This window comes from Oreochromis aureus, linkage group 17 (genome assembly GCF_013358895.1).
Source record: "Oreochromis aureus strain Israel breed Guangdong linkage group 17, ZZ_aureus, whole genome shotgun sequence".
NCBI lineage: Eukaryota > Metazoa > Chordata > Actinopteri > Cichliformes > Cichlidae > Oreochromis > Oreochromis aureus.
Window position 1 is genome coordinate 18,162,683 of NC_052958.1, and position 22,534 is coordinate 18,185,216.

Here is a 22,534-nt window from a genome sequence, read left to right on the forward strand (position 1 = left end):
TAAGGGTGCGTTAGGTTTACATGTATTCATCAGCAGTAGGTCAAAGGGTTAGTTGGCAGGGTTGTTCTCAGTGGTAAACAGGCGTGATTTACAGCTTTAAGTTTACATGTGTGCAAAAGGTGATATCAGAAAACAGCCTTAAAATTTTTCTAGTTTTCCTCATTTTATTTACACTTTTTATTATATAATTGATGTAAAAAATAATAAATTGTATAATAAAACATTTCATTTTCATCAGAAATAATAAAAATATATTCAGAAGGGACCTGAAGGTAGGAAAAAACTTAATGTGTGGAGGCTTTTAGGTCTTTTTGGATGTGATAATTATCTTTAAAAGGAGTTTAGTCAGGTAATTAAATGCTGAAGCTATAGTTCTTTGCGCTCATCTCACACCTGGTTTGTCCCATGTGGCCAGTCTCCTGTGTCAAACATGTGTGACATCAAATAGTCCTTGTACTCTCCGTCTATCAGCTTGGCTGCGTTGTTCCTGGCGAACCAGCAGTCCACACTCTGTGTGCCGCTGTAGATCCTCCTACTTTTCTGAACAACGGGCACTGAGCGGTTCTTCACCTTCAGGACCAGTGAGGGCTTTGTATCTCCCTGTGCAGGAAGCTCTGCCAATCCCACTTCCTCATACAGGAACTGACCTGAAAGGAAATTTCAAAAAAAAAGAAAAGGGGGGGGGGTTATTTTAAGCCTTTTTTAGGCCAGTAAGTTAATTTCCTGCTGATGAAAGAATGGATGGAGAATGAATCACTGAAGAATCTGCATTTATTCACAATTTGCAACAATGTAGCTCCATATAACTCAGATAAAGCCAGGTTGTTTTTTTTTCAAATCTTTGAATCACTCTGCCAGATTAGCCCAGATTAAAGTATAACTATTTAAAGCTTAGTTTGCAATTAAATACTTAAATTAGACATACTTTCATCCTTTTCTCAAAATTTGACCTTTTTTACTTGCAACTTTGTGTAGTGGTGCAAGTGCTGTGATCTAACCGGGCAAGTAGCTTCCAAGTGTGCAGCTTCTTAATGCAAAATCACTTCCAGTTTTAGTGAGAACATTTCTGGCTTGATCTGATTGGATATTGACCATGCTCAAAGGATAATTCCTCTTGATTTTGGTGACCCCTTGTCCATTATAATCCAGTGTTCTCCTGGGAAGCCTTGGGTCTTGGCATTCATACAAGGCTTTGACATGCACCACGCACCAAGCACACCCTGGACAGTAGCCCTACTACAAAAACCCCTAAGAATAACTCAGAACATGGCCAAGAGCCCAAGGCATCGATTCAGCCTCTAAATCCCCCACATCCCCAGAGTTTGGTCAAACACACGCCTGTTGTACAGAGGCCGCACCCCACTAACTCTAACATCCAAACTGACAACAAGCCCGTGGTGGACCTCAGGGACACCGATGGAGATCCCCTGTCCATGCTCCAACAGATTGGAGTTGTATTTTGCAACCCAAGAAAACCTACTCCATTTTAGACAGCTATTTTATAAAGTTGTTGCTGACTGATTAATGTAAAAATGTATTGTTTTTGTGAATAATAAATAGTCACTTCATATATAGTTACTTAACCAAATATTCAGATATTCACTTAAGTCAGTGCTCCAGCCTCCAGAGGTTGAGAACAGTGCTTTAGTATTTATTGATTAGAGTTCTCAGATCAACAGGATTTTATAGATGAATACTCCTTCAACACCCACCTAGCAGACCGTGGCAGTTGTGCGACAGCCCCTTGTTGTTTCCAATGTAGAACCCCAGATGGTCTCTCTGGTAGGGCGCCGGGTTCTTGTACCGATGCAGCAGGATTACGAAGCTGATGTTCCCACCGACCGTCACGGTCACATTCGAATTTCCCACAATGGCCACAGACAGTGCTCCACTGTCCACAGAGACAGTAGAGTGGCAGGGCAGAACAATGCGGTCCCGTCCATCCAGAATAACCTTCTTAGGGGTCACCTCGATGTAGGCGCGTTGGGGTTTATCCACCACAATGGTGATAGTGCTGAAGTAAGTACGCTGCTGCTTGTGACTGCCCGGCGGTGCTGGGGCGCCGATGAGCTTACCGTTGACCGTCACACCTGAGAAAACAGAACGTATGTTTTATTAAAGGCATAAATGATTTTTGGTGCCTTTCTAGGGTTTAGTCACGAGTCTCACCAGAGTATTTGTGGTCGGAGACCAGACCAAGGATGTGTCCAGGCTCGCCATTGATGTTAAAGCACACAGTCAGTTTACTCAGGGGGAACTCAACCACAAAATGGGGGTCGCCATCCGCTGTGAAAGGGTATAAGGGGAAAAAAACACAATTAGATGCAATTCACTTATGTAAGAATTATTGGTTTATAAATCTGTAGATATACTGGTATACTGATAAAATGTACAGAAAAGTTTAAAAGTTTGTTGTCTGTGAGGGAATGGTCCAAAAGAAGAAAAGGTATCCAGTGACCAGCAGATCTGCGTGAAAAGGTCAGAGGGGAATGGTCTTGACGTCAACGTCACTAAGATTTGAACTTGTCTGAGATTTTTAGTAGATGCACCTATGGTATGAATTTCAAAATTCTGTGTTGTCGTATTCTTGAATTATCACATTCACAAACTTGGGTGCTGACAACAACCGCCCCTCCAGGGGGATGACGACAGTAACCAATCAGCCTTTCATGGGTTTTTAATCGAAGAGGTGCTTTAAGAAAAAAAAAATAGTGCAACAATGGGTAGCTAGGAAATAAGAAGGGGGTAGGACTTTGGCTCAAATGAGAAAATAAGTCATGTTGTGTTAATATTACAGCTGCAGCAAGTTTTGACCGTCAGTACTCAAACGTAAATCCTGTATTATTACCTAACCCATCTCAGCTGCACACTTGTAAAGGCTTTTTGACAGCTTGTTGCAGAGTTGTGATGATATTGTGTTGACAACATCTGTCGACATGCAGACAGATGTACTGTAAACACCTGCCAAAGTACTCCAAACTGTCTTCAGGGTGCTTCCTGCAGCAAGTGTCTCAAGGACCAAATTTTGTAATGAGGCGTAAGTAAAACAAGCTAAATAATTGCTGCCGGTAAAATGAAAATAAATAATAAAGCTGTAAAGTAAAGTACGGTATTTATGAGCTTTAAATGACACTGTGATAAGAAAACCTGCTAAAATAAACAGCAAATGATAAAAGCTGATAGATGATTTTCTTATGTGTGTTTATATCCGTGTGTCTCTCTGTGTATTACTCCTTGGTTACAGTTTATTTGTTCAACCCGAGTCACCAACAGGTTCCTGAGAACCAACCAGGATGAAGAGGGGAGCAATGAGATGACAGAGCAACACTAATGACAGGGCTATTAGCCCTCACTAACTGCTTCTGATGAACCTCCCTCTCTTTACTCTAACACATGCACAAACATCCTCTTTCAGACTCCATTAGCACACAGCTCTTAAGGTTTAAAATGCTACGTAGTGCCTGTGTTGGCATTTCAATTAGACCCTGTACGTTCTTTCCTCTCTTCAGGTCAGGTTCAGAGGAATCTGTGAACCTCTCGCTGTCTGTGTAATCACTGCCGACATCCAAATTACAGGCTGCCCACACAGAGTGTAGAGCGAGTCTACTGTACATTCGCCTTCTGTCTTTTAAGTTGGTGCCATGTCATCACTGCATATATGCTTCCAGTGCCCCCAAACAAGAAAGGGAAAAGTACAGAAACTCTGGAGTTACCCGATGTCTTGGAGAAGGTGATCGATTTCTTTGTTGGTCTTCTCACAACTTTACCTAGAAGGAAGAGAACATTGAGTCTCAGTAACGAACCTGAGAAACCGCTTGATGCATGAGCAGAACATTGCCCTGTGATGATGTGATCAGCATTATTCACTTCATCTAATAGTAGTTTTGATGTTGAGGATGATGTGTGTAGTTTCTGTTTGTTACAGTTTTTAACTGAGAAGATACTCATGAATTCATTAGGCAGACTTTACAGACGCCCTGCACCCCCCTAACCTGGGAGCCACTACCTTACCGATTGTGTTGCTCTGCGATAAAGCCTGGCTGTTGAGGTTCCTGCCAGGTGTCTGTTGCTCTCTGTCATCTGTGTCACCTGGCAGCTCATTGGCAGGTGAGGTAGCCTCACCGGCTCCTGGCGTAATGGTGGGCGCCGGGGCCATGGTGCCATCAGTCAGGACTTCAGGCTTCTCCACCACCATGTTAGTGAGAGGAGTGAGGAAGTGATAGGTCATGGACAGGTTGGTGGCCTGCTGAGTGTGGCCTTCCCTGTCTTTGCTGGTTTGGCTGCGCAGCCGTGACCGCAGCCCCTCTTTGATGCTTAGGAAACCCCACACACGTTCCACAAAGTCTTCTGCTACCGAACCCAAAGCGACTCCTAATTTCTGTGTCACGTCAGTTCCCAGGCCTCTGACGCCCGTCGCCATTGCAGCAGTGGCTAACTTCACATTCTTCTCTGTATCTATCTGCCGGTGTCGCAGTGGCACGTCGGTCTCGAGTATGATGCTCTTATCGTTGTTACTGGCAGTGACCTGCACATGGAGAGATTCTGCGCTTTCGTTTGTGAGCTTGCCAGCAACGACGATCTCAGAGCCGTTGAAGTAGTTGGTGAAAAGATTCTGAGTGACGTACTGGACGGAGTTCTCCGTGTAGTTGATTCTTATGTCAGACAGCAGAGGAGTTCCAATTTCATTATAGAACCTAGAAAGGAACACCAATATATGAAGAGTTTCAGTTGAATGAAAGAAAAGCTGAAAGGACATCAGTCAAATTAGATCAGTCAGGCATTAGTGGGGCGATCGTGGCTCAAGAGTTGGCAGTTCGTCTTGTAATCGGAAGGTTGCCGGTTTGAGCCCCGGCTCCGACAGTCTCGGTCGTTGTGTCCTTGGGTAAGACTACTGTTGCCTACTGGTGGTGGTCAGAGGGCCCGGTGGCGCCAGTGTCCGGCAGCCTCGCCTCTGTCAGTGCTCCTCAGGGCAGCTGTGGCTACAATGTAGCTTGCCATCACCAGTGTGTGAATGGGTGGATGACTGAAGGTAGTGTAAAGCGCTTTGGGGTCCATAGGGACTATAAAGCGCTATACAAATACAGGACATTTAGTTGGACAAACAACTAAATGTGCAGAATTTTTTTGGCAACTTTCAACATTATATAAAAGTTATAAATTATAAAAGTTTTAATATTATAGATTATTAATTGGTGAAGATCTGATAAGCAGTAAAGCTGGGCTTTGCTTGCCCAGCAGAGTCCAGTAGTAATACTAACACATTAACACAGTTTAAACATTAAAAATTCTATCAAGCATGTTTTTCACTATATAATTTTACACATTATGCATAGAGTTTCCAAACCTGCATTTGCTTGTTCAGTGTCACCACGAGAGAGGTGATCAGTGTCAGATAAATAAGGGTCTAATAGTATACTTCCTCATCTTGTTTATTCAAATAAGCCACCTTCCGGCCATAAACTCCCTTGTCTAACCCCTTAAGCTGCTGCCACCCCACTTCAGAGTTCCTGTGGCCTGTCATTGTCGTCACGTCACACCAAACCTCCTCACCTCCTGATGAATATGTTTGTTCAAGCAGATCAGGGGCTATTATCTTTGGAGTCTGTCTGTTAACCCCTCGTACATACTCAGACGCAGGTTTCACAACACACACACATTCCTGCTCAACTGAACAAACACCTCGTGTGTCTGAGTGCGGAAGAGAGAGGGAGAAGAGGACTGTGCGTCAAGAAAAGGAGAAAAAGAGCTCAGAGAGAGAGAGAGTTGATTAAAGACGTCTTTTGTCAGCACCGTGACATTTGCCGTCGTGGTTCCCTAACAGGTTGATGAGAGATGCACGGGCATATCAGAGTGGGAGAAGGGAGGAATTAAGGACAGCTAATTGCTTAATAAGAATGAGATTATAAATATATGAAGGCGAAGGGCACTGGGTAGTAATCGTCTATTGAAAGTAAGAATTACTTCATCGTACATCTCATTGTCTGTCTTGAATTTTTTTGTGTTGTTTTGTGATAAAACGCCCATGTCATTCAGGTCAGGGTAGTCTAAGGAGCTTGGATAGAAAGAGACTAATTCTCAACAGTTAATCTTATAGATGGATTACAGTCATAAAAAGGCTTCAGACCTGCTTTTTAAACCAGTTTAAGGTCAGTTAAATTCCAGCAAAGACTGGTTAAAAATGAGTTTTCCTTTGTTTCCTTGGTTTGAAAACGAGTCAGTGTTAGTTGAGCTTTAGACCAGTTTTAGATCAGTGTAAGGCTGACAGCCGTCAGACTGTCAAGTAAAAACCAGACTAAAGCCAAGTACCAGACCTTCAGAGTTTAGACCTGCTTCCCAATTTTAATGTCGAACCTTTTGGACCAATTTCAGACTAAAAGAAGACCAGGCTAATTGCGGTATAGTTTCAATTTAACAACAAGACAGACTTCAGACTAGCCTCACACTTAATTTAGATCTCATCCAGACTACATTTTCAAACCAGTTTCCAACCAGTTACTTCCCCCCTAACGCTAAGCCATGTCAGAGTCCTTTTGCAGCGGTTTTAGATCCCAGTGTCAAATAATCTTAAGCGAATTTTAGACACATTAAAATAAGCTTCCTTAAATTCGCTCATCTTCATTAGCAAAATGGGGCTCATTGCCCCGTAAATATCAAATGTAGCCTATAAGATGTCATGTCAAAGCCATACCCTTTGAGCATGGCGCTTGCGTCAGCCTCCTCGTTGATGCGTCTCATCATCCCACAGTTTTCCAGAGCCATACGCTCCAGCAGTCGGTAGTCCACATCATTACCGATCCCAATTGTGAAGATGCAGAATTTTTCCTGCACAGCTGAGCGAGTGTTCCCCAGGATCGCCACGGACTGGATCTCTCCAACAGTGGGTCGCCCGTCTGTCAGGAAAATAATGAGCGAGACGCTGTTCGAGCTGCTGTCAGGGCCCAGGAGGTAGTCTCGAAGCAGAGACGAGCCGGTCTGGATGGCGCCGTCGATGTTGGTGCCTACAGTGAAGGGACATCACTGGGTTTACATCTCAGGTTATGGAAACACAGTGACTGAGCTAAACTTTAATATGTTTACTGTCCTTATTAAACACTCACTTTTCCCACTTTAAGTCTACAACAACATCTCTTTTTCAGCAAAGAAGCTCACTGCTGTTATTAAAGATGATTTACTTCAAGTCTTCAAAAAGACAAGACAAAGACGAACCATAGAGAATAACGTCTCACCTCCAGTGGGCGCCAGCATGTAGATAAACTTCTTGGCGTCTCTGATATAGAGATTGAAAATGTGACGTCATTGAGGGGTAAAACCGCAAAGGATTGTGGGAACCCAAGGCAAGAGGTACTAGCGCACGCAGGCTTTCAATTGAAATAAGTTACACAGCGATAAAAAGAAACAAAAAATGCCAAGAACCTGTTGTATTATTAACTGCACAAGCCGGGAGAACGACAGCCGCGTGAAGTCGACGGGAAATGCGTTTGGTTTTATCGGATTCCGGCGTGGAAGAGAAATTCTCAAGCCATGTCTCCGAAGTCACGAAGAGGCGACGGATGGCCTGGATTGCCGCTATCAGAAGACCTAATATAACGTTCGAAAACACTCCACCTCACATGTTAGTCTGCTCCAAGCATTTCCACAACGGTAAGTGTTTTGTGGTATTTAATACGTCTTATATGGCGCTGAACAGAAATCATCACGCTATGCTCCTTTGTTTATTGTGGCTCTGTGTAATGTTTGCTGTATTTTGTAGGCAAACCAGCCTACGAAATGCTGGAATGCGATCCAGACTGGGCACCCTCTCTCAAACTGGGCCACACAGAAGTTAAAGCTTCTACCACTGCTAGATTTGATCGGTTAAAACAGAGATCGAAATCAAAACAGCCACGAAAAGGCCCGCGTTCCTCTGGGGCAGAGACAGCTCATGCAGGTGAAATCCATCCAGGTAAAATTGTCAATGTACATAAATAAATACCACTTTTTCCACATTAAGCACTGTCTTATTTTTGCACTTTCAATGATCTTGTCTTTGTCTGTGTGCATGTATGTCTTTCAGCACCAGTCACTACGGAAACTACAGCTGAGAGCCAACCACAGCAGATAAATCCAAAGCACCAGGATGAAGATCTGCAGGAGTGTAAAATGTGTTCTCAAAGGTTACAAGAAATAGCACACCTTCAAGAAGAAAACCTAGTGTTAAAAAAAGAACTGTCCAAAAAGAAATTAGACATGGAATTCTTGAAAGACGAGAACTCTAAAGTTAAATTCTACACAGGGCTGCCTTCTTTTGCTTTACTAATGGGGTGCTACAACAAATCAGCCCGAGCTTGCCAGACACTGACAGGAAAATTTCCCAGTTTCAGATGCTCTTGCTAACTCTCATGCGTTTAAGACTCAACCTTCCGATTGCACATATTGCACACCTCTTTGATATTAGCGGACAACCACTTCCACTGTGTTTAACATTACTGTAAATGTGTTGTACGCTCACCTGAGTCCATTGGTGCACTGGCCTGGAAGACATTGCATACAGGCCAGTATGCCACACCAGTATGTAGAGATGTTTGGTGACCGGGTGACAGTTATTATTGACTGTTTTGAACTGTTCATAGAGAGGGCACAAAATTTACGTGCCATGGCGGAGACATATTCAACATACAAAAGTAGACACACAATGAAATATCTCATTGGGATCACACCACAGGGGACCATCTCTTTCATTTCTAAAGGATGGGAGGGCGTACAAGTGATAAAGCGAATAGCGGAAACTTCTGGCTTTTACAGAAGCTTTCACCCGGGGACATAGTGCTCGCAGACCGGGTTTTGATATCAGGAAAGTGTTGCCTTAATGGGTGCCACTTTAAAAATTCCAGCATTTACACGGGTCGCAGTCAGCTACAAGCAAAAGATGTGGAGGACACACGAAAACTGGCACATGTCAGGATCCATGTTGAACGTGTTATAGGCTGTCTACGGTCCAAGTACACTATCCTAAACGACACCATCCGTCTAGGTTTTGTGGTGCCATGCGAAGGTGAGAACATGACTTTGCTGGATAAGATAGTTGCTGTATCATAATGCGCTCACAAACATGTGCCCAAGTGTTGTTGTAAAGCAAGCAAGTGATGAATAACTGTTTTCCAATTTGGTCTTGTTTTGTTGTGCAGCTATGTTTTTAACAAAATGAAATAATAATGCACAACGGTATATTATTTTGCCTTTGTCCTGTAAGCTTCGATAGTAACATGTAAAACTTGTCAGTTATAAATAAAGACAGTCCTGATGAATGACTTGTGCAACACTTACTTTATTTGTATTGGTTCTGACACTGTATATTAGTACAGTCTGAAAAGAAAGATTGCGTATGGACATAAAGAGATAATAATTTACAGCACAGCTGTAGAGTGCAGTGGTGTGAGACACATTTATTGCAATTTTAACACGTTATAATAATTCACTGTGCGTAACAGAACAACAGATAACAAACCATAAAGTGCAGAGTACAGGAAGATGTGTCCACCTTAATGTGACACTAAACATGAAATCACAAGAAAGTCCTTCAATATAAGAGTTGTCTCAGAATGTGTAACTGAAATACTTTGATTAGTTTTCTATGCAAGCTTTTGTCTTTTTTTTTTTTTTTGTCACGGTGACATCCATGTAATGTGGCCCTTGTGAAACACTGGTTTCTGGATCACTGTAGTGATTGGCCAAGAGCTCAGGCATCACAACTTTGTAGAAAAAATCCTGAGCGACAGGCAACATTTTAGTCCACAAGTCTATATCTGGCATCACGTGTAACAACACAAGCTTTTGTTGTCCACACAACAATGTCACAAAAGTGTGACTTTGTAACATAGATCTGTGTTTGTACCTGCTTGTAGTAAATGTGTGTCTTTTTCAACTCAACCCTTCCATCTTTTAACCCCAAACAAAACCTGTCATCTTCACAGGCCTGCAGGAGGTTGTTGTTGCGGTGTTTATATGGGCACTTAATTTCACACATCCTTCACCACAACATTCACATTTTACGAGCGCATCAGGGTGGCACCTAATTCTGGGAATGCGGGGTTGATTATGAAACCACACTTATCAACTTTAAGTTCTCTATGCTGCACCTTTCCTGTGAGGTGTACCACTCGCGTGCTGTGTTTTCATTGTCTCTTCCCACTTGAATTGTTGCGGTTCTTGGTTGGAGAGCTGATGTGACAGTTTTGTGGGTAGCACACTTTCTTTACAGTTGACAACGCAGGACTGGCAGTGGAGGTGGACACAACCGCATGTATGTTTGACGCAGTGATTCTTCCTGCTCGTGCTGTGTGCCAAAGGTCACATTTGTGCTGCTCCCTGGTTTTCTCCTCCAGTGCCTCTGCCTCAGCCTTTGAGACAACGACACAGTGCTTCAGACGTTCACAGTGCTGCAGAAGGACAGATAGCTGACAGCCCTTCAACTGTGGGTCAAAGATGCGTAGCAGTGATTTGGGAGGACACGAGGCTGGACAGGGTCAGCATATAGGTGGCAGAAGTCCTCCATAACAGCGCATAGGCCTGACCGGTTTTCATGCATGAGATCTGTGAGAGACTTTAAATCGGCCAGTGTGCGCACTTGTAGTGAGCTGCCACCAGTGCGAGTCCGGATTTTGGGTTTAGGAGAACAGTCACTTTGTCCAGCACTACATGATTGGTCGAGTGCCCTTTTCTTGCTGCACTGGTGGTGTAGTCAATTGTGTGGCCTGGTACTCCTTGCACTCTCTTGATGTTGGAGGGCATAATCCAGTAAGCTTTGACATCTGTCGGCGTGATATTACCTCGTAGAGACGCACAGTAGTGTCAACTTTGTAAAGGAGAGCCGCTACATGCACACACTTCTCTGCCACACCAGCCATGCATGTGCAATGTGCACTTTCAACGTCCCCATTAGATTGCAGAATAACCCAGGGCTGAAGAGGCTTTTGGCTGAGGCGCATGGAGTGATTTACCTGAAACAGTCAATGCAGAAAAACATGTTTGTGAGGACAGAATGTACAGTAAATGTGTAGCTTTGCATAAATGGTAAATTGTCCTGGCAGAATATTGCGTATCGCTTCTGTTATTACCATGGTACATAGACAACAACATATACTTTTATTCACAGGATATATGACAGATTTTGTCTCAGTGATTGCCCAGTACGATTACAGCATACAATATTATTATCACTGCTACATTTCTGTAATGCATACCATATATTCTTTGCACTACTAATTAATTACCGTGAGCTAAAAGGTCCTATTTATAAACGGTTCACGAATGTGTATTTATGAAGACGATTTGTGAGACAGGTAAACTTACCGTTGTGCGTCACGATGGTCTTTGTGCTCAACACGGTGCATTTCCAGGTCCTGTACCCATCCGTCCGTGAACTGCACCTGGGCCTGTTGCAGTGACCTGAAGTTACTAAAAACTTCATGAGTGTATGCACTCACCCAAGAACCATGTAATTATAAATCTGAGCGTGGTTAAAGTTGGGCAGCACGCTGATGTCTTTTGTCCAGTCTGTGTGCTCGTAAGGGTCTAACCCTTTCACTCCTTTGATTTTTTCCAAGTACCTTTTCTTTGCCTTTTCCTCGAGTCTGTCTTTGTACGGACCGGCATTGTTCTCCTTCGTTTTGTACATTATTTTTGGTGAGAAAAGAAAAAGCAAGACGGTATTGGAACGTGAGAAAAACGTTTTGCGGTGCTGCAAATGCTTGCATTTGATGCGGTAATTTAAATGTCCTGCCTTCACCTCCCGGCATGCAATGCGCGAAAGTCACGTGGTCTGTCAATCTCTATTGAGGGGCGTCACTGGCACGAGACGATTCGGCTGCCAAACTTTGATCTTATTGGAGAAGCTGACAAAGTTAAAGTTATCGCCGGGCCGCAGGTCCCTCAGGATGGTGAAGAGGGCATCTTTAGTCTGGGAGACAACCACAGATGAAGGGAAATAAAAAATCATAGGACAGTAAACATCTTCGATGTTTGAGTTTCTCTGTTTTGTCAAAGATTCACGAATTCACGACTAAAGACCCTCAGAATAAATGATTTAGTGCAGTGCTCGGACTATTCAAATGAAAATGGAAACGTTTTGCTTTCCCTGTCTTTAGGTATTAATGTTTGTAATTTTGGCAGATTTTCCTTGATATCTTTGCCCTTCCTGGCTTTTCCATTTCATATTTAGTGGCAATCAAAATATTATCAGTTTCTTCCAGCATTCACTTTTTATGGATTTAAAATTAGATAAAACTTCAGTTTTTAATTTATATTTTCTGATCGTGAACCAGCATAATATTGAGTTACATATTCAAACCCACATCTTTTCTGTGTTTTTCTACTGAATATTTTACATATTTTTTATCCTTATTACAGTGACGAATTTCAGATTGTATTCCTGCAGGTGAAACTCGTGGTGAAACAGTCATGTTCACAGTAATTCTGTGCTATTTTCAAGCTTGTGTCAGTATTTGCTTTAGGTTATCTTAGGTTAAGTTGAACCTGCATTCCTGCTCATTGTATTGTAAAGTTGGGTGCAAGGGTTGGAAGCAAACACTCAAAACATCTATCGGCACCAAACCCATCCCAACAATCACTGTGAAGTGTTTCTTTTCATCGTCCCTTGAAAGAAAACAAGGTTTGTTTGTTACCTGCTTTCTTTATTTGCTTTAATTCGCAAAAAAATCTGTCATTGTTTCCACTGTGGTACGTTTCTTTACGGATAAAAAGACTACACACGTTTTCATACAAGAACTTTGGACATTTCTGGATTTACAGACAGAACATTTTCTAGCGGTGACATGTAGCTCATGTGTAAAGTGCTGTTTGCTGGGTCTTAAACTAGAATGTTTGGAGCTCTTTCTTCTAAGTAATTAGCATTTTATCCTGCAGTGGTAACATTTTCTGTCTTATCTACTCAAAACTTGACCGACAGAGCATAAAAGTTGATGAATACATAAACTTTAGCTACTTGCTGTTGATGTGGAACCCTTGAATTGAAATGTACCATAAAACTTGATACCATATTCTTTCAAATCTTTACAGAACATGTTACTTCTTCATATTTAAGTACAGGGGAAATAAGAAATAAGAGTTATTTGGAGACAAAACTTCCTGCTTTTCTGTGTTGAATCCTCATCTTCAGATCTGCAAAAATGAGTGTGGGTGAGATATATGATTTGTTGCTGAGGAGCTTCTTAGATGTCTATATGGGGTGTATACTGCAGGGGTCAGAACCACAGATTGACCTTTGCTGAAAAACCTCTATTGTGCAGCCACATCAAAACACACTCGTTGTTCTGTTCCTGCAGCCCACTTGGGGCTGCTGTTGGTGGGGAGAGGGATCAGAGGGTCGAGGGTACTGTTGTCCAGAAAGTTCCATTACCCCATAGACTCTGACCTTCCTCCCTCACAGTTTCCACTTTTCTTTCTCAGTGAAAATCTGTTTTTCACTTTCTCTCCTCTTTTCTGTTTCATGGCAGCTGCAAAGATCAGCTCTGGCTGAGGGGATTATCGTGCTACAGCAGATGGAGGAAAAGGTCTGATATTGATATTCCAGTGTGGGAGTGAGGAGGTGGGGGTGTCACATTTCCTATCCAGTGCAGCTTTTAAAATTCAACTTTAAAACAGGGAAATTGCTTCATAAAGGAAGAGAGGTGGTCAGAACATTTAGATTTCCTCAAATTCCTTTAGGGGAAGGGTTCATGTCCGGTACCTCTGCTCCAGGGTGGAACTTTTGGGTAACACTCTAATGTGAAAATACACCAAGCCTTTGAGTCTAGTGTAAATGTAATCTGTCCAAATCCAAACTCAGAATGTGTAGCAGGAAAAGCCTGCTCACTGGTAACAGGAAAATTCAAGGGTGAACCCTTCAGTTAACAAACGAAGCACATTCAGGTTGGAAAACAGGCAGGTGCTGAGCTGTAAACACACTAACAGAGGAAAAGAAATTTCCCTGCTTACACAATCTGGACCTCCAGTCTTTACTTATTTATTAAACTCCAAAACACACACAAAAAAGATGCATGCTGTGTTTTTCTTTTTTGTGTGGTCCAGTCAATCACTGCAAGGGTGATTGAGGTCTTGAAGGTGGGGCATTGTAGAAAATGGGGGTGAATTTTACATATGTACATATAGATCCTGTGGGACTTCCAGATACAGACGGACAAAAAGGTGGTGGCTAACCAACCTGACATAGTGGTGGTGGACAAGCAGAAGTAGATGGCTGTAGTGATAGCTGTAGCGGTTCCGAATGACAGCAACATCAGGAAGAAGGAACATGAGAAACTTGAGAAATACCAAGGGCTCAGAGAAGAGCTTGAGAAGATGTGGAGGGTGAAGGTAACAGTGGTCCCAGTGCTAATTGCGGCACTAGGTGCAGTGACTCCCAAGCTAGGCGAGTGGCTCCAGCAGATCCCAGGAACAACATCAGAGATCTCTGTCCAGAAGAGCGCAGTCCTAGGAACAGCTAAGATACTGCGCAGGACCCTCAAGCTCCCAGCCTCTGGTAGAGGACCCGAGCTTGAAGGTTCGACTGCACGCAGGGGCAAGAGGGGAATTTCTTATGCCGCCCCTCGCTCGTCATGGATAACGTCATGGTGGCTTTGCCGATCTTTAGGTAACAAAATGCGATAGCCATGTATGTACAAATGTATTGACAAATACAGAGAAATTGATGGGCAGCAGTGTGGAAAATAAGGCAAAATAAATTAGGACTTGGTACTCGACTAGATATTGATTGACATGTTTCTACCATCCCTACTAAATTCAGCACATTTAGAAACACCAACAGGAAGTGACTAATCAAAATGGAAAGAACCACTCCTATGATTTTGTCATCCCCTTCTCATTACCTAACCAATCTAAATTCAACCAAGCTAAAATGTAGTATCTGAACCAGAGAAAGTAAAAGTGAGAGAAAAGAAAATCAGTAAATTTAAAAACAAAGACCAAAACCAGAGATTCCTGACTGAGATGTTAATCTTGTTTTAATTGGACTTTTATGTCTTTACGCCCAGTATTGCCACAGCCGATGAATCAAGGGGCCAATGAAACATTTTGTATATTGATGAATAACCTTCACAAAGTGCTCAGTCACCAGTGTGTTTGCATGTTTTGTCAGATTTTTTTTTTTTTTTTTTTTAACCAGTATTTAGTTTTTCAGACACATTTAATTGAATCAGTCTGTTAGATTTAACTACTTGGTCTTACTGTAACTCAACTTAACCCCCGGGCGGCTATGGCTCAGGTGGTAGAACGGGTTGGCTGTTGAAGTATCCAAAGTATGAACGAGTGTTAGATAAAAGTGCTTCAGTAAAGATAAAAGCACCTTATAAATGTGTTTGTGTGACTGGATGAATGAGAGCAGAAAGAAATTTGCTCAGATTAGGCAGAAAGGCGCCATACAAGTACCACTCCATTTCCCATCCATTTCCCAACTCAAGATCTCAGTTTCATCGTGATCTTTGTTAGTGTCGCATCGTTTGCTCAGAAACCCATCCACTGGTACAAAATGACGAAACCCAGTCAAAAGACATTTGACAGACTTAAAGTAAATTGAATTACAGTTTTGTTCCCGCACAGTTTATTTTCCTTCTGTTGTTGATTATCCTAACATTAATCACTGAACACGCTGCAGATTCATTTTAATGGTAGTTTTACAGCTGCCGTAAATTAAGGAAAAAATGCATTAGTATTCTGCTGTTTGATGCAATAGTTTTCTTTTGGGTGTATTGCAATACCTGTCTTATCTTAGTCCCCAACATGGAGGCGCTGGTGTCGATCACAAACACCACGTTCTTAGGCACAGCAGGAAGGTCTTTGGGGGCAAAGTAGTGGACGAAATGGCCGTTCAAAACCTGAGAAACAAAGACAGACGTGCAGCAGCCAGTGAGATCGGTTGCAGTTGTAGTTCAGGAGTTTGGCAGTGACATGAGGCTGGTGGCAGGAGGCCAGAGAAAAGAATGACTAACAGGTGGGTGGATAAATGTTGCTGGATGGGAAATCTGCAAGCATGCATATAGTATATAACAGTTATTATCGCTGAGTTGTTTTTTTCATGAAAACTTTTGGCCCTGTCTGTGTTTATTAGGCACATTTGAGATGTTCTTTTACCTGAATGTCTCCGATCCCCATGTCTCTTTGAACATCATAGCGGATCACGAAGTCTCCCAGGATGCCACTGGTGGTGATCTTTGCCTGTTGGATGATGTTGGGGCTGAAGGTGATCTTGCAGACGTTCTTTTCGTTTTTGATCACAGTGGTGATGGGAAGCTCAGGCTTGGCTGGAGCACAAAGACAGGAAGTGCTTTAACAGGGACCGAGAGCCTGAGATTTTATAACAGTGAATTTAAACTGGTGACCTCTCCACATTTTATGGACTACAAAAGCACATGATTTTTTCTGCTATTTATCGAGAGCTCTTTATGCCATTAAGCTTTATAAGTTTGATTTTTGTTTTCTGTTGTCTATACTCTGTTGGAACTTAACTAACAGAGTCTTAACTTTTAACTTCCCAAAGATTTTGCACAGTACTCAATATCTATGAACCTGGTATGTTTGGTGCCTTAGGAGCAGTTGCAGTGTTGGCGGCAGCGTTGCTCTTGCCGTTCCGGAGTGGCAGCACCTCCAGGTCCGTGATCAGGGAATGGTCAACGATGGTGACGTCTAGGCTGAGGCGGCTGACCAGCTGCATGGGCCGGAGGCTGGTCATGTGTTCGTAGCGTCCCAGCCGGCGCTGCAGAAGTTCCTCGTATGTCAGAAGGAAGACGGCCCGGTTTCGACCAGGTATTTTAGCCGCCATTCTGAACACCTCCACTTCTGGCTCTGGACTGGAGAGGAGAGGAGGCAGTCAAAGAAAGTGAGAGGATGAGGTGGTATGAACTGCAAAATTACAGTAACTTACCTGTTAAATTAAAGCAAAGTAATGACAGCTAGACTTGCAGCAATAAACAGTTATTTTACAGTCTGCTTACTGTAATCTACAACAGCAGCTCAATGTAAAAAATAATAATAATAATAAAGTACTGTGATGCATAGAATCTAAGTTTCACAGTATAATATGGATAGGGTTTCAATTGTAATCTCTATTAACAGTCAATGGTCCTGAACTATGACAATATATCAGCTTTGATGCATTTCCCCTACTTCCACCATTACATAGTAATAATAAATACTACTCCCGGTCATGGTGGCTCATTGCTAGCAAAGTCCTGAAGAGCTCAGTTAGTGATCTGAAGATGCTATGCAGAGTTTGCAGGTCTGCAGCTGTGTAGCAGTGCGAGGGTGCAGTGTCAAAATCATATGAAACAACTAATAACGTGGGCTGGTCTTGTTTATGTTTGTGCTGTTGTTGGTCCCTTAGCTTAGCCCCTGATGCAAGGCAGATATTACTCATGCCAAACAACAAGCTTCTTTGTAAAGTGTTAAAACCAATGAAAACTCTCGACGGTAGATTCTCTTGTGTGGGCTTTTTGATCTTTGACATTTGTTTTAACATGTCTTCCTGCTTGTGCTGAACACTGTTGTTCCACTTCCTTCTTAGTCACCATCAAATAAAGACATCGCTGTTGGGCTATGCACTGTCAGCTTTTTGGAGAATGACATCCGAGTGCATCCCTGTATCCTCTACGTCAGTTAACTCTGCACAATCCCTCTCTGTGTAGCCGGAAACAAATGTGGGGACCATAAATCCAACCAACCAATTTCCACAATGGGAAATTCATCAGAGATACACAACCATTAACCTAAAAACCCAGAATAACAACAACTTAAACCTTTACATTCACAGAACACTGTATCATGCTATAATACCAAAGTTTCTTGTAATCATGAAAAACAGTACATTACTGTAAATTCACAGCTGTTTGTTACATGTTATTGGAAGAACGTCAAAAGTAAACATGGCATATGAAAAAAAAGAGATAAAGCTGTTTTGTGCTTTGGGGGAAATTAAAAACCAAACTTGTTTATGGTTTTCTGTTTGGAGCTTTGCACAAGCTAAATGATTTATGATATTTGGACTTTGCAATCTCTGAAATGAATTTGCTAAATGGAGCTAATTTAAAGTTTATGAGATTTTGAAATCTTGCAGATTTTCAAATTTTTTGAGTTCTTGCTTGTAGAGAAGGAAGACTTTGTGCCCCGTTAAGCTCTTTACAGTCAGCGTTCCCAAAAAGAATTGAACAGTATTAACGGTCACAGCATACTTGGTATTTAGAAATTGTCTAATTGTCTAAATTTTATTGAAATTGCCTGCAGTTATATTTGCTTTGAGCTTATTTTTTTTTTAATGTTATGTTGCACATTAACTGCCATGCATTTCAAATGAATGGGAAGATTAAGTTTTCTTGACCATGCCCCTAAGTATTGAAATAATAACTGAGCAGCTTTAGATAGATGAGAGAAGGAGCATTACAGCATTTAGGGAAGGTGGAGGATTTTTTTTTAAAGAGGTGGAGCAGTAAAGCAAACAGTCCAAGTGGTGATATCATTAAATTGGACTCACTGCTTCCAAAAAATCTCACATTTTTCCTTCAGTCCCGTCCTTCTTTGTCTGCGTAATCTATTTACAGTAGAGTCTGTGACTCACGGAATGACATTTAATGAAATGTCACTTTTTTGCATGACAGTTGTAAAAGGTGTGATGTCACTTCTCCCATGTGTCACTTTTTCGGTCACAATTTATGCCTGAGGAGAGGCAATCATTACAGCCTTTATGCCCGCACACACTAACACATGTTCGCCTTTTGTGCTTGTAGTCGTAGAAGGATTTTTCGATGGGATGCTATCAATCTGTAATTTGGAGGAAGCAGCCACACAGTTAAGTTCAAACTGGCACACACACACTTGTTTATTCTCTCTTACCTTGCATCACCTGGCTCCTTCGTCCCGGATTTTCCTCTCTCCTGTTTGACCCTCTTCTCCTTCGGCTTGACCTCGCTCTGGTAGACACGCCCCCCAATGATCCTGGTGTGTTGGGGTCAAAGGTTGAGAATTAGTGGTTCTCATGTTCACGAGCACCTATTGTTACAGTTTAACTAGGATTTTCTTGCACAAAGGACAGAATTTGTTTGCAGAAATCATGTTTTCAGCTGTTTACGGAGTCCAGTGCTGAACATAAGTGAGCTAATCTGTGTGTGCGTGTGCATTTATGTGTGTGTGTGTATTAAAACTCACCCTTTCCTGTCAACACATGTACAGAAACTGAAATATCATAAAACCTTCCAGCCCTTAAATCCTTTTGTAAACATAAAATATCTTCCAAAACATCAAAAAAACTGCTTCAGTCAAATAAATAAATGAATGCATATAAAAATCTCATTTTAACTGGATTCTGTTACTTGCTAACAGTTATACATGTGATCATTACTGATATCTATTGGAAGCTGATTCACCATATCAATTAAGTAATTCAAATAGTGACGTGATTGCGGATAACACTGAATGTTTGGTCCAAATGCCTTCCACTTCTGCCACATTTGGTCTTGACTGATAACGTTGACTCAGGTTGATTCTGGCTGCTTTATTTCAGCCACAGGTGGACCTCATGTAGGTCAAATGCCTAGTGTGTCAAGACATTTTAACCACATCTCACAGCCCATGAAACTTCTGCCAACTGAGCCTTAAGTGCCAAATTTAGACCATCATAAGTCCAACTATGTTTTCTATCTATAGAACCATGTGATCAATGTCATTCTAAAAGAACAATGTGAAAGTCAGCAAGATGATTAAAAGGATAAAAGAAAAAATATGTCTTTTTAAAATCGTCAAAAAATCCAGGAACGCAGAATCACTCACAATAAGCTGGGAAAGAGTTATGTGGCTTCAAGAGAAAGTATAGGTTTAAAGATGCGAGATTTAAAAATCTAAATCACCAGCTTTATTCCTCTTATCCGTCTCTTAAGTCATTAATTAATAATTTTGTCCACCATCAGGGAGTTTTTGTTCCTATTAAGATGACCTGTGTGGCTCTTACATGGTGAAGTTGGAGATGTAGGCATTAGCGGGGATTTGAAACTGAAAGACGCCCTCACTAGCGGCGGGGTGGCGGTTAAGCAAGGAGCAGTACACCGCGGTGAAAGCGTAGCGGGAGATGATCGTGGTCTTGATGGAGAGTTCCTGGATGTGAGGTTTGGTCTCCTACAAAGTAAAAGTTTAAAAAAAAGAAAAGAAGTAATAACGACAATACTAAAACATGCACCAGTGGCGCTTTGACTAAATTTGGCAAGATTTTACGCAGAGCTGCTGTGCGCACCGATAATTATTCATCACTTCAGTTTTCATCCCAACGAAAGCTAAAACTCCAAATTTACACTGACTCAATACTAAGAGGAATTCGTGCTCGTGAGCTAAGATCCAGGCCATGACAGATACTTTGGCACGTCTGCGCGCTTGGCAGTCCTCCTATGCGTTCCGCCCAACGTGCAGAGGTTGAGAGTGACAAAATCAACTTCTAAATAACTAAAAGTAGGTCATGCATTCTATGAGGTATTAGTATTAGTATATATTTGTTACAAAGTCCTCAGCTCTTAGATAAAGTGACAAATGAACAGATTTAAGACAGAAAGATAAGATAAAGTCTTTCTTCTCATCTTTGATTTTAAATAAAGAATTTAAATTATAATTTAAATCCACACGAGGCTGCTCTTCATCCCACCCACCCCCTCCAATCCTCCAAATAAAGAGATAAAAAATGCATAAACACGCAATATCTCAGGAACTGAAACAGCTGTTTTACCTTGGTTATTATAGTTTTCACCTGGCGAGGGACCCTGCGCGGCGCCTGGAGACAAAAACATAATCAGAAGACGAAATATTGACAACAGAAAGCTCAAACACTTCTCCTTTAACAATCTTACAATGTCTAAACCAAAGTCCGCCAAATCAACATCATCTTCAAATTTAGAGTCCTCCAGTTGTCCCAGTACAGTCCCGCTGAAGCTCAGCAGCAGCGTCAGCAGCGGCAGCAGCATCTTGCAGTTCTTCTCCTTCAAAACTCGTTAAAAAGATGAATGAGGCATCATCTCCCACTGCGGAGCGTGTCCGAGTCCGAGTCCCAGTCCAGACCCGAGTGACCGGACAGAGGAGCGACACGGTGTGAAGAAAACACGCCCACCCACCGGAGGAGAGAGACGCAGTGTTTTCGGGAGGGAGCGCTTCACCTTCTAAATCTAAATCACTGCTGCAAATTCAGTCCAATGATGTCATGATTTTATTATAATGATATGAAGTAATTTCCGTGAAGGCAGCTGGCATTTTTAAAATGTATTCCCATGTTCACCCTTAGTTTTCACACATTTTGCTAAAATCCAGAATATAACTGTGTATCTAATATGGAGCGCTCCGTGCATCGGGCATGTTCATTGAGATTGGATGTGTACAAAAGTGTGAGTTAGAAGTCTTCAGCAGTTTTTTTGTTGTATTGTATTTTAACATTCGCGTTTAACCTTGTAATATACCCAAAATAAAAATAAAAAAGTCAACTAAAACTATACATTTTTAAAACTAACCGGAAGTGACCAAAACCACTGTGAAAATGAACTGAAAAGAAAACAAGTTTAGAGAATGTGTTCAAAGGTTCTGTGTGTGCGCTCATATTTGAATGTTTTAAAGATACCTTTTCTAATTAGCTAATAAGATGTAAAATATAATCTTCACCACTAGGTGGCAGAATTTTACTAACAGTTGTTTGGCAGTGTTTTCAGATGTGTTGTTTATTAACTTTTCATCCAGTCACAGTACAGAAGAACGTTCTTACAGCGACTACAGCTTTAAATAGTAATTACTGTGTACACAAAAGTACAGCCCATCCTTTGTTTAACTACAGTCACCTCTTTAACTCAACACTTTATAACTCTTTTTATTCTGTTGATGGGTTTACTTTATTTTTTTTAAGGTTTGAAACTATTTTAAACACAGGAGTTTTAGGTGAATAGAACATTTAAGGTAGAAAACACAAAACAACACATCTGTCTTGACATGTTGAATAATTATCTGTGAAGCGTGATGGATGCATTTTACATGCTTTATCACTTACCATGACATTCCTTCACATTCCTTGTAATTTTAAATATTTTATCACGATTACAGCAGTAATCTTTGGCTGTTTGTTTTTTTTAAATTACAGTGCTTACACATTTATTAGACAAGAGAACACAAATATTTTAGAAATTTGTCAAAAATTTGCTATAAATTAAAATTGTTTTTTTTGTTTATTAGGAACATAACAAAGTGAATTCATGTATTTATACTCATATTGAGCTGGCTGGACTTAAATGACAACTTCTTCTATTCAGGAATGAAATAAATGTAAAAACTGTAATTTGGTATCTTAATAAAAAAATTTAAACAAGTAATTTACTATTTTTATTTTATTTTAAATAAATTTGAAAATTAATGGAAAACATTAATTATATGTAAGCATTTAAAACATTGTGACTAAAGCGCTTACACATACTGGTGAGTTACATTACAGAAATATTAAAATAAAGATTTTGGTTATTACCAGTGCTGCATGTGTGGCATG

General features: G+C 41.4%; 2 protein-coding genes across 2 annotated transcripts; one reads left to right on the forward strand and one right to left on the reverse strand.

The window, feature by feature from the left end:
* Window positions 1–163: 163 nt before the first annotated feature.
* itih5 (inter-alpha-trypsin inhibitor heavy chain 5) lies at window positions 164–21,367 on the reverse strand. Its single transcript, XM_039601304.1, has 15 exons — window positions 20,868–21,367; window positions 20,747–20,791; window positions 19,985–20,148; window positions 18,874–18,975; window positions 16,558–16,838; window positions 16,123–16,292; window positions 15,750–15,866; window positions 11,812–11,935; window positions 7,227–7,274; window positions 6,689–6,998; window positions 4,012–4,694; window positions 3,714–3,767; window positions 2,170–2,286; window positions 1,713–2,090; window positions 164–647 (listed from the first exon to the last, which is right to left on the reverse strand). Exons 1-15 carry the CDS (start codon window positions 20,979–20,981, stop codon window positions 388–390), a joined length of 2,967 nt encoding a protein of 988 aa, XP_039457238.1. The 5' UTR covers window positions 20,982–21,367; the 3' UTR covers window positions 164–387.
* LOC120433980 lies at window positions 7,522–8,429 on the forward strand. The gene is made up of 3 exons (XM_039601305.1): window positions 7,522–7,641; window positions 7,751–7,942; window positions 8,054–8,429. The coding sequence occupies exons 1-3, from the start codon at window positions 7,551–7,553 to the stop codon at window positions 8,371–8,373; spliced, it is 603 nt and encodes a 200-aa protein (XP_039457239.1). The 5' UTR covers window positions 7,522–7,550; the 3' UTR covers window positions 8,374–8,429.
* Window positions 21,368–22,534: the final 1,167 nt, after the last annotated feature.

Excerpts from the sequence above, each read along its gene's own strand:
- LOC120433980 (XM_039601305.1), top strand. The coding sequence starts at position 7,551 with ATGGCCTGGATTGCCGCTATCAGAAGACCTAATATAACGTTCGAAAAC. Across the intron at positions 7,642-7,750 it reads CTCCAAGCATTTCCACAACG|GCAAACCAGCCTACGAAATG; the intron begins GTAAGTGTTTTG and ends TGTATTTTGTAG. Across the intron at positions 7,943-8,053 it reads TGCAGGTGAAATCCATCCAG|CACCAGTCACTACGGAAACT; the intron begins GTAAAATTGTCA and ends TATGTCTTTCAG.
- itih5 (XM_039601304.1), bottom strand. The coding sequence starts at position 20,981 with ATGCTGCTGCCGCTGCTGACGCTGCTGCTGAGCTTCAGCGGGACTGTA. Across the intron at positions 20,792-20,867 it reads CGGACTTTGGTTTAGACATT|GCGCCGCGCAGGGTCCCTCG; the intron begins GTAAGATTGTTA and ends TTTTGTCTCCAG. Across the intron at positions 648-1,712 it reads CAACTGCCACGGTCTGCTAG|GTCAGTTCCTGTATGAGGAA; the intron begins GTGGGTGTTGAA and ends ATTTCCTTTCAG.